This window comes from Mesoplodon bidens (assembly GCF_964165515.1).
Source record: "Mesoplodon bidens genome assembly, contig: HAP1_SCAFFOLD_129, whole genome shotgun sequence".
Classification (NCBI taxonomy): domain Eukaryota; kingdom Metazoa; phylum Chordata; class Mammalia; order Artiodactyla; family Ziphiidae; genus Mesoplodon; species Mesoplodon bidens.
Window position 1 is genome coordinate 212866 of NW_027671294.1, and position 12062 is coordinate 224927.

General features: G+C 42.5%; 1 protein-coding gene across 1 annotated transcript in view; it reads left to right on the top strand.

Annotated features, from left to right (window-relative positions):
• The window catches only part of LOC308611596 (cytosolic carboxypeptidase 4-like), a gene marked incomplete at both ends in the record, with an annotated part of 109984 nt that overhangs the window by 57172 nt on the left and 40750 nt on the right, over nt 1-12062 (top strand). Inside the window, 2 exons of the mRNA XM_081260318.1 lie at nt 93-278; nt 6125-6333. Of these exons, the coding sequence (XP_081116444.1) occupies nt 93-278; nt 6125-6333 (395 nt within the window). The remainder of the gene's footprint in view (nt 1-92; nt 279-6124; nt 6334-12062) is intronic.

Consider the following 12062-nt stretch of genomic DNA (forward strand, 5'->3'; position numbering starts at 1 on the left):
CGGATTCTCAACCACTGCGCCACCAGGGAAGCCCTTGACTCTTTAAACCTTCTTGAGTCTCCTATTAAAAATCAACTTTCGCCACAACTTAGGGGCCTGGGAGGGAGCAGAGAAGACGGAGGAGGGCGACGGAGGGCGACTGGCCAGAGGGACGGTGCCAGGTTCCATTTGGCTGAAAGCCACGCCCCTCAAGCACCTCAGCTCTTCCGTGGGCTTCATCTCCTTCAGCCTTTCGGAAACCCTCCTCAAGAAGCTGGTTCTCCTGGTAACCGTTAAAGGTCTTTATCTGAATGCAAAACAGTGTAATCTGTACAGACCGGCACTGGGGATAATGATGTGGGATGTCAGCTTTGGAGGCAGATGGGGGATTCCATTTGAATTCTCCACATGCCATTTATAAGCTCTCAGGACTTGAATAAGTTATTTAACTTCTCTCAGCCTCTGTGTCTTCATTTGTAAGAGGAGGCAAATAATGCTTATCTTCGAGCATTTCCATGAGATAAATGAGATGATCATGTAAAATGATTAGCCCAATGCTGAGCACATAGGAAACATTCAGTAAATAAATACTCAGTAATTGTAACTGGTGTTACAGTGGCAAAACAGGCAGCTTATTGTTCATGTAATATGATTTAGAAGTCTTGGTAAAAGCCTGCTTTGTCCAGAAACATCTTCTAAATGGACTCCCTGAAAAGAGCACTGTTGCAGAGGCCAGTGGATTGTTTGCTGTAGTTAAGGTCACCATTATCTTGGGTTGTAGTAATGTCTCCAAAGGGGGATTTCTAGGGTGGGATATTATACAGTGCGAGTGCTGTGGCTCCAGGTGGGTATTTGCATGTGGAGTCCTGATGAAGATCAGGCAGTGTTTGTGATATAATTGCTCAGTTGGGGGATCCAGTGAGGAGAGGGTTTGGAGGCAAGCCTTGGGGAGGGGTGTTTGATAAGCCCAGCTGAGTGGTCTTCTCTTTTGAGAAGGGGGCCACAGTCCTGAAAAGGGCTAGCTGAATTGTCAGTAGTTCATATGAATGAATTCTCATGAAGTTCCTGAAACAGAAGGAAATAAATCTGTTTAATAAAACTATTTAATCTTCCTGGGCAAGAATTTCTTCGGATAGTAATGGCCTACTATGCTATGTGGCTGAAGATGATTTCTGTTCTTAAGAATGATGAGAGCCTCGAATTCTTGTATTTATTCTAACTCGTGTATGTGCTTATCAAAAGCAAGGGTGAGTTATTAAACACTTAACCATTATCAATCAAGAGGATCTTACAGCACTACCCAGTCTTCTAAAAAAGCTTTAGTGTAATGGGACCCAACTCGGGTAAAGTTGGTCAGAGAGGGGAACTGAAAAGTTCTACATTATGGACATTGTCTGTAAGGGCTCCTGGGATAATGTGGGGGAATGGTCCTCGGTATGTATGTTTGGGGTGTCTAAGGACAGATAGGCAGCTGTGTAAGATGTGTGGGCATTTGGGGTGAGAAGTCGATTCCATTACATGGGGATTGAAGGACTGTGGTTCTAAATTTTACTTATTTTGAAACTTCTCCTTGGGCTATTCTCACTAGTGAAGTGAATTTGAAGTTTGAATGTCATCCTTATGGGGAAGGGATTATCATTTATTGAGCACATACTTGATGCCAGCTGCTACACTATGCAGTCATTCCTTATAATGGACTTGTAAGGGTGATGCTTTAGTTATCTCTCTTTTATCTTGCTTTAATATTTGCAGATGATGGAAATGTAGTCCAGGATGGCTTAGTAACTTAAACAAGGTTACACAGCTGATAAATGATAGAGCCAAAATGCAGATCAACAACTATGTGATCCTAGTGCTCCTATTCTTGTGTGAGGCTGTCCGAAGGAATCTGTTCATGTCCTGAGCATTTGGCAGTTTGTTGTCCAAAATTACAGAGGGGGAGTTGGAACAGTAAATAGATGATGCTTATCATGTTGATGATGGCAATTATAATAAGCGACAGGTATTGAGTGCTTATTACGTTCCAGGCATCAAGCTTAATTTTCTCAACAGTTCCACAAGGAAGGGACTGTTATCAGTTTTGTTTGTTTGTTTGTTTTTTAGATAAAGACTTAGTGACAAGAGCTGTGAAGTAACATGCTCAAGGTCACACAGCTAGAAAGCAGTGGAGGTCACAGCCATGTGCAAGGACTCCAGAAAGAAAGCTGACAGCCGAAGGCTCTGCCCAGCAAGGCAGTGAAGGGTACACGAGGATAGTAAAGATGAGTTTGGAGGTCTGCACTAATTTGTATATCTCATTCCTAGAGCTGTGGTTGTGAAAGCATCCAGCTCATTCCTCTGCTGCAGGTTCCCACTTTTCCTCCACTTTAAGCTATGTCTTTACTCTAAAAGGGGTGATGAAATTCTCAGATATGGGAAACAAAGAGCAGTCATGGAAATTTCCTCTGGTTTTGCCCAATAAAAGTGGCAGAGCGTTGGGTTGCTTGCAGGTATTATAATCTGGGTCACCAAGCACTTCTCCACCAACCTGTCATGGGGCTGGAAATTCCCCATGAGAAATCCAGTCTTTGAGTCTTGAAGGTGTCTGGGCTTTCCTGTTAAAAGACAAACATCTTCATAGAGATGATCATGCTCCCAAATACCTTCAGGGGCAAGGTAGGTAATTCACTTTCGAAAGGGATGGGGTAAGGTGAATTGGTTGCTATGGCAACCCGGGGACTTCTTGCCCTGCCCACAGGCATTTACAACATGGCATGGCCTATAGACTACGGACTTCCTGTCAAAGGGTAACCTGTCTTTTTTCTACTTGATTGTCAAAGTTCATTGCAGAGGATGAGGAGAATAAAAACTACAGAAAAGTCTAAGTCTAGTCTAAAAAAACCCAAAGCAAATAGAATCATCAATCTTTTCCTCCCTCATAAGTACTATTGATATCTTGGTATATTCCCTTCCTTTTTTTATTCTTTCTTCCTGAATGTAAAAATCTGCTGCATCAGTGGGGTCTGCACTAAAGAAAACATTGGAACCTCTGTGAAGAAATACGTGGGGTAAAAATAAGGAGAGCACGAGGTCACATTTTAGACTGAGAATTAGCTACAAATAAGACTTCAGGAGGATAAAATCTGGAAAGGTAGGTAGAAAGAGTAGAACTTAAGAGGATAAATTGGAGGTGAGGACAAGGATGCAGATTTGCCACCGGAAAACTGGCCAGATAAGAACTTCAGCAGGAGGCTGCCAGGGAGGGGCTGATGGAGACAAGGGGGCATGGAGAGCGCCTTTGGATGGGGAAGGGGGTGGAGGTGAGCTGTTAAATTAAAGGTCCTCAGAAGTCCTCTCTGTCCATTCCACCCCATCCTCCAACCAGTTTAACATAAACCAATCTGTTTTGGAAATTAAAAAAAAAAATTAAGGAACAGGAACTCTTTTTCCAAGGAAATCTTAGGAAGAAGCCATTTCCATAAACAGACTAAAGTACAGCTGGTCTGGGGATCTTCTCTGGCCTCCAAACCCTGAGCCCACCCAAAGGAATGTATGAAACCCCGCATCTTCTCCTTCCTATTTGGCCTCCCTGGGAGAAGCACTGTCCTCCCCTCAGATCTTCTCAAACTTCTGCAAGTTGCAGATCCCAGTGACCCTCATTTCATTCTTCAGCTCCCCTCTACATTTGTTCAGCTTGATGGATCTCTTGTCGGGTTTCAGGTGCATATTGACTTTTTGCAAAACTCCCAAGCCGTTCCCGGAGAAAGATTGACTGATTTAGGGTAGGGGTTGGGGGAGGAGGTGTAGCTATTTTCGATGTTAGTAAACATGACAGGTTGTTGAAGATTAACAGGAAATCGTGAATAAAATCATTGGGATCTGATAAGGGATTTTTCTCTCAGACAATTAAAGACTTTTTTCTCGTTATCTCCCTCCCCCTCCCCCAGAAGTGGGAGATGAACGTCATGAGGATAACGCATTATTAGTCTCATACCCTTAACATAGATAAAAGACAAAAGTTCTTAACCTCCCACTGCCCATGCACTTTTTTTGCCATTCTGTCTTCTTTTCAGCAGGTGATAGTTTCCTTTAATACTTCCTACCTAATCCTCAATTTTCTTTTAAACATCAGATATTGGATAGGCTGGAACCTCATTTAGGCAGTAAAGAAGTCCAGTGCTTTGTGGCTGGGACCAGCCGAGGAGAGAAATATTTTTGATACAAAAGAATAATTCATTATAGGAGGTAATGAAGGTGATTTAAACCTTCCACAAACACATCATGGAGTGAATAAAGCTCATGGCTCTCAATTTAGGGTCATGGCTGAATGAAATGTTGTCAAAAGTGAAAAAAAATATAAAACCAACTGCACAAATGGGTCAGAAATCTCAGTGGGGCTCAGTCAAGCCTGACAATTTAGAATTTGACAAACAAGTAGAAGAAAAGGAGAATTCCATTAATATTATGAGAAAACCCTTCTGGAATAAAGCACTGAATTTTCATGTTATCGTTTGACTCATGTGCACTTATATGGTCTTAGGAAAAAATCTGACTTGGAGCTGAAATTTTACTTATCCAGTTACAGTTCAGGGGATCTCTCTCTCACATGCTCATCCAGAAACATAGATTGTCTCATAAACCAGCATGAACAGTATGGATAATGGAGAAATGCAGTCGTGAGAGGGCAGAGCTGCAAGATGTGGGCGTTTGTTCCTGAGAGTCAGCCCGTTAGAGTTCTTCGGGGTACCTAGTCCACAGGGGTAGAGAGGACCAGGATCCAGAGAGTATCTATCTCCCCATCTACTGGGTAGACCTGAACTGGTCTGTCCGCCAACCCTGTAGGTGGAGGAGCTTAACATGAGAAGTGGTGTATGTGGACTGTTGAGAGAGGTATCTTGGACCATTCTTCCCCCTTTCTTTCTTCATAATGGAAAAAGGAAGAAATGATTCACCCATCAGAGGGGTCTCATGGGAGGTCTCACGCAGGGTCATTCAACTAACAAAGGGTAGTCATGGTGTGAAAGAGGGGAAGAGAACTGTAAGAGCATGCTATTACAGCTCCCTGTCAGATGTAAGGAAGCCCTGTCCTCACATCCCTGCTGGGTGGACTTCCAACCTCTTTCTGGATATTTTTGGTGCCACGTTGCTCATTACCACATAGAGACCAGCTCCCTATTGGGTAGCCTTGAGCCTGAGGAGTTCCTTTCGTGGACGGAGCCAACCCCTTGCTGATCTGGCTTCTGTTCTCTTTACGGAAAACACCCAACACATCTGTTACACATGGCAGCCTTCCTGACATTATGTCTGTCACTCAGGGTCCTCTCCTTTTTAACCTAAGCCTTATAGTTTGCTCAACCCAAATGACAATATCCCAAGTCTACTGAGGCTTAGGAAAGAGGAATGGAAATCCTGTGGATTCCCCCCACCTCCTTTCTTCTCTCTCCCCACACACTATTATCCTTTTTCTGAACTATTTGAGAATGTTATAGACTTTCACAATGGTGAATTTCATAAAAACAAGAATATTCACTTATGTAAACATATAATAGTTTATCAAAATCTGACAATAAACATTTATACAATACTATGGGTTAATCTAAACACTATTCATATTTTACCAATTGCATCACTAATGCCTTATGTAGCAAAAGAAAAAAGTTGTTTTCTGGTCCAGGATCTAAATTATAATTATATATCGTACTGACATGCCATGTCTTTTTAGTCTCTGTTAGCTCAATTCCTGGGTTTTTTTTGTTTGTTTTTTGTTTTTTTTTGCTTTTCATGACCTTGACATTTTTGAAAATTATAGACTGGATATTTTGCATCATGTCCCTCATTTTGGGTTTGCTGATTTTCCTCATAGTAACATTTAGGTTATGCATTTTGGGGCAGGAAAATCATAGAAGAGATGCTGAAGGGATGCTAAAGTGATGCTAAAGTGGTGCTTAAGTGATGCTAAAGTGATGGTGTGTCTTTCTCAGGGCATCTTATCTGCTGATGTTGACTTTGGTCACTTGATGAAGGTGATATCTGCCAGTTTTCTCCAATAGAAAGTTATTTTCATTCCCTTTATGATGAATTAGTATCTTGTGGGAGGTACACTGGGACATCCTCAGGCAGGTATGGCCAGCCTGTGATTGACATTGTCTTTTCCCATTGGTTTCAGAGTCTGACAGCCGCAGGGCAGTGAACAGAGGCTATGTCACCATCTTGTTCAGGCTGCATCAGGACTGGCACAGCCATGACACGACCAGTTCCTACGTGCTGATCCGCAGGGCGCTTCTGCTTTGCCTCAGGCATATTGCCAACCTCCGGTCTGGCAGGGAGGCCTTCCTGGCAGCTCAGGGCATGGAGATCCTTTTCAGCACCACACAGGTAATCAGCATGGGGATTATCTTTGCAGTTGGATGACATCTGGATGATTCCTGAAGGCCATCATTTAGGACTCACCTTCACTAAAGCTGGGAAACCTCAATACGTTTCTTGCTTCCTGCTCTGGGCAGATGTTGTGGACTCAAATCCTCATTCCTTCACTCACTCATGTACTGATTGACTCATTTATTCAATACGTATTAGTTGGGTACACACTGGGTAGTGCAGTGATTAAGAGTGTTGATTTTCAAGCTAGAGAACCTGGCTTCAGATCCCAGCCCTAGCACCTATAGCTGTGCAACTTTAGAGAAGTCACCCAACTTCTCTGGGACTCAAGTTTCTTCTTCTTAAAAAAAATAGAAATGATAAAATCTAGGTTTTTGCGTGGCCTGAATAAGTTAACACAGACATGTTTATGTTAGCAGGGTTCTTGCCATGACTTAACTGCTTTATGAGTGTGAGTGGTTATTGGAATAATGATTAGTTTTGGGGACCTAGTGGTGAATATGATAGACGAGACCCCTGATCTTTTGGGACAAGCATTCCACCAGAGAGTTGGACACTAAGGAAGCAAAGAATTCAATCTGGAAGATAATTTCATATTGCTCTGTGAAATCAACAGAGGAAGGGCACAGGTCTACAGTGACTTTTACATATGCAGGGAGACTTGACCTTCTCTTAGAGAGGTCAAGTCTTCTCTGAGCAGGTGACACCTAAGCTGAGACCTGAATTATGGAAGGAGTCTGTCATGCCAACTTTACGAGGAAGAGCATCCCAGGCACAAGGAGTAGCACCTATAAGGGCTGTCACTTACCTGCACCCCAGTGGAATAAGTGTCTAGGGTTTCCTGGATTTCAACCAAATAATAAATTCCTTAATTTCACTTGATTAGGGCTAATTTAAACACCATCATGCGAGGCTACCTATACGTTCTCCATGGATGATGTGAGTATCTCCCAAATACCCATCATCTGCTCACCAAACCTCTCCTGGGGCCGAGGCAGCCATGTTTCACACACATCATGTTCCTTGCTGTCTTCGTATTAGTCAGTCTCTGCACTACTTTCATTGGTCTCGTTGCTTCTCTCTGGACACTCTCCAATTTCTCTGTACCTGAGTACATCTGAGGTAATGAAGCGGTCAACGAGAGTGCCGTTTTCCAACCACGGCATCTGTAGACTAACCATTTCTTTTAAAAAGCTTTTTCCCCTCCTCTAAACAATAACATAATACTGCACTGCAAACCAATATCTACTTTTCTGTCTGCTGTCGCCTCTGGGCTTCTCTCCATCATTACAGCTTTCAGAGCTTCTCGGTCATGAAATAGCTACATTTTCCATTCTATTCCTCTGGATGAGGAAGTGCTTTGACTGTTTCCAAGCTTCACCATCCTTTGTAAGCCTGTGCCCCCATATCTTGAATCTCTCCCAGCCTTTGTGACACTCCCCCCGTATTGCTGATGCCTAGAATCTCCCAACTCTGGCTCGTGTGCTTTAGCCAGCTCCTCTGCCCCCTGCATTATTGACTGTTTTACTGATCTGCGTTAAAAAAAAAAAAAAAACAATTAAAAGAGTAATACAGGGAAAAGATGGTGATCCCAGAGGTACAGGTGTATGACAAGAAGAGAGTGGAGAAAATACCAAGTGAAGCACAGGCATGAAAGGGGCTGTGAGCCCAGAAGCAGGCTTTTAGAAGCAGTTCCTCAGCAGGACAATAAAGACCTCAACTGCTCAATTAAGCAAATTTACAATGAGCTCCCAGCCTCCAGTTACTGTTGGGAATGGAAGCAGGATGTGAGCAGAGGCAGAATCTGCACTTGGTGGCCAGGTTTCTCCTGCCTGAAAAGCTTCCCAGCACCCGGGCTGAGTGCTCTGAGCACAGATGCCCTTGCAGCTGTGCTGGAGTTAGAGCTGCCCATCCATTCTCTCCCCTCTCCTGCTAGAGAAGATGCGTAAGTCACAGGATGGCCAAATGGGGAACCTTGGATCTAGTGATGTCATTTCAGTAGCTACTGCAAATTATGCTGCTTCTACTGCTGCTGCTGCTGCTGCTGCTGCAACTGATGGAGATGACAATGAAAATGAAGGAGAAGAGGAGGAAGAAGAAGAAAATAAAGGAGGAGGAGGAAGAGGACGAGGGAATGAGATTTGTCTTCAATGCTTACTATGGCTGAGGGCTGGCATAGCAGTTTATGCAGACTCTCTGATTTCAACATTTCAAAGGATTTGAAACTGATGGTCTTCCTCAACAGTCAGTATTTCTGTCCACTGGACCAGAGGTTCTCTAAGTTAACTGTGATCAAAGCCATCTACATGGCTGCAAGGGCCCCATCCTCAGAGTTTCTGATTCAGTAGGTCTGGGATGACCCTGAGAAGTTGTGTTTCTAACAAATTCCTAAGTGATGTTGATACTGCTGGTCTGGGTCACACTTTGAAAACCACTGTCCTTTACTGTTTTTATCGGTGCTTGTGGTGTAATTGCAAGCCTACTGGGCATGAGAGTGACTGAGAAAGAACTGTTTTTGAGTCCTTCCCACAGACTTCACCCATCATATTGTTCTTTGCCTTCCTGCTGAGGCCACTGCTTGCCATGATTCTCTCTCAATAACCCCACCTCTTTGTTTCCTGGGTCCCACAGCCTTGCACAGATCCTCTGAGCATCCTTTAAACGTTCAGAGGATCAGATTGTCTATAATGCATAATAATCCCACACCAAGTAAAACATTACACTGTTACCATCATCAGCAATAGTACCAATGGCAATCATAGACAGACCTGGCTTCCAAAATGCTGGCAGTTTTGACTGAGTTGCCTGGCTTGGACTTGGCTCACTACCTCCTAAGCTTGAAGCTTAGAGCATTATCTCTGATCAGTCATCTACCTTACCATTCTTCATCCTCCGTGCTCAGTTCTCTCTTTTCCCAATACTCATACTTTTCAGTAAGCACTTAAAACTATTTGACCAGTCCCAGCGATAAAATAGCCTCAAGGAATTTATTTTCCTTGGAGAGTGTTTCCTGCTGTTGGTTCAGGAGACCTGACTGGTATTATTTGAGTACATGGAAGGGGAAATAACATTCTTTTTTGCGGGGAGGAGGGGGCTAAGTAACATATTTATTTTCCTCTTTTAATAATAACATTTATTTATTTATTTTTAACATCTTTATTGGGCTATAATTGCTTTACGATGGTGTTAGTTTCTGCTTTATAACAAAGTGAATACATATACATCTATGCCCATATCTCTTCCCTCTTGCGTCTCCCTCCCTCCCACCCTCCCTATCCCACCCCTCTAGGTGGTCACAAAACACCGAGCTGATCTCCCTGTGCTATTTTGCTTCTTCCCACTAGCTATCGGTTTTACATTTGGTAGTGTATATATGTACATGACACTCTCACTTTGTCCCAGCCAGCTTACCCTTCCCCCTCCCCATATCCTCAAGTCCATTCTCTAGTAGGTCTGCGTCTTTATTCCTGTCCTGCCCCTAGGTTCTTCGTGACTGGTTTTTTTTTTTTTTTTAGATTCCATATATATGTGTTAGCATACGGTATTTGTTTTTCTCTTTCTCACTTACTTCACTCTGTATGACAGATTCTAGGTGCATCCACCTCACTACAAATAACTCAATTTCATTTCTTTTTATGGCTGATTAATATTCCATTGTATATATGAGCCACATCTTCTTTAGCCATTCATCGGTCGGTGGACACTTAGGTTGCTTCCATGTCCTGGCTATTGTAAATAAAGCTGCAGTGAACATTGTGATACATGATTCTCTTTGAAATATGGTTTTATCAGGGTATATGCCCAGGAGTGGGATTGCTGGGTCGTATGGTAGTTCTACTTTTAGTTTTTTGTGGGTTTTTTTTTTTTTTTTTTTTTTTTTTTGCGGTACGCAGACCTGTCACCACTGTGGCCTCTCCCGCCGCGGAGCACAGGCTCCGGACACGCAGGCTCAGCGGCCATGGCCCACGGGCCCAGCCGCTCCGTGGCATGCGGAATCCTCCCGGACCGGGGCATGAACCCGTGTCCCCTGCATCGGCAGGCAGACTCTCAACCACTGCGCCACCAGGGAAGCCCTGTTTGTAGATTTTTTGATGATGGCCGTTCTGACAGGAGTGAGGTGATATCTCATTGTAGTTTTGATTTGCATTTCTCTAATGATTAGTGATGTTGAGCATTCTTTCATGTGTTTGTTGGCAATCTGTATATCTTCTTTGGAGAAACGTCTACTTAGGTCTCCTGCCCATTTTTGGATGGGTTGTTTGTTTTTTTGATATTGAGCTTCATGAGCTGCTTGTCAATTTTGGAGATTGATCATTTGTCAGTTGCTTCATTTGCAAATATTTTCTCCCATTCTGAGAGCTGTCTTTTCATCTTGCTTATGGTTTCCTTTGGTGTGCAAAAGCTTTTAAGTTTCATTAGGTCCCATTTGTTTATTTTTGCTTTTATTTCCATTTCTCTAGGAGCTGGGTCAAAAAGGATCTTGCTGTGATTTATGTCATAGAGTGTTCTGCCTATGTTTTCCTCTAAGAGTTTTACAGTGTCTGGCCTTACATTGAGGTCTTTAATCCATTTTGAGTTTATTTTTGTGTATGGTGTTAGGGGGTGTTCTAATTTCATTCTTTCACACATAGATGTCCTGTTTTCCTAGCATTACTTATTGCAGAGGCTGTGTTTTCTCCATTGTATATTCTGGCCTCCTTTATCAAAAATAAGGTGACCGTATGTGCATGGGTTTATCTCTGAGCTTTCATCCTGTTCCATTGATTTATATTTCTGTTTTTCTGCCAGTACCATACTATCTTGATACCTGTAGCTTTGTAGTATAGTGTGAAGTCACGGAGCCAGGTTCTTCCAGATCCGTTTTTCTTTCCCAAGATTACTTTGGCTATTTGGGTTTTTTTGTGTTTCCATACAAATTGTGAAATTTTTTGTTCTAGTTCTGCGAAAACTGCCAGTGGTAGTTTGATAGGGATTGCACTGAATCTGTAGATTGCTTTGGATAGTATAGTCATTTTCACAATGTTGATTCTTCCAGTCCAAGAATATGGTATATCTCTCCATCTGTTTGTATCATCTTTAATTTCTTTCATCAGTGTCTTATAGCTTTCTGCATACAGGTCTTTTGTCTCCTTAGGTAGGTTTATTCCTAGGTGTTTTATTCTTTTTGTTGCAGTGGTAAATGGGAGTGTTGTCTTAATTTCTCTTTCAGATTTTTCATCATTAGTGTATAGGAATGCAAGAGATTTCTGTGCATTAATGTTGTTGCTACTTTACCACATTCATTGATTAGCTCTAGTAGTTTTCTGGTAGCATCTTTAGGACTCTCTATGTAGAGTATCATGTCATCTGCAAACAGTGACAGCTTTACTTCTTCGTTTCCGATTTAGATTCCTTTTCTTTGCTTTTCTTCTCTGATTGCTGTGGCTAACACTTCCAAAACTATGCTGAGTAAGAGTGGTGAGAGTGGGCAACCTTGTCTTGTTTCTGATCTTAGAGGAAATGGTTTCAGTTTTTCACCATTGAGGACGATGTTGGCTGTGGGTTTGTCATATATGGCCTTTATTATGTTGAGGTAAGTTTCCTCTCTGCCTACTTTCTGCAGGGTTTTTATCATAAATGGATGTTGAATTTTGTCCAAAGCTTTTTCTGCATGTATAGAGATGATCGTGTGGTTTTTATTCTTCAATTTATTAATGTGGTGTATCACATTGATTTATTTGTGTATA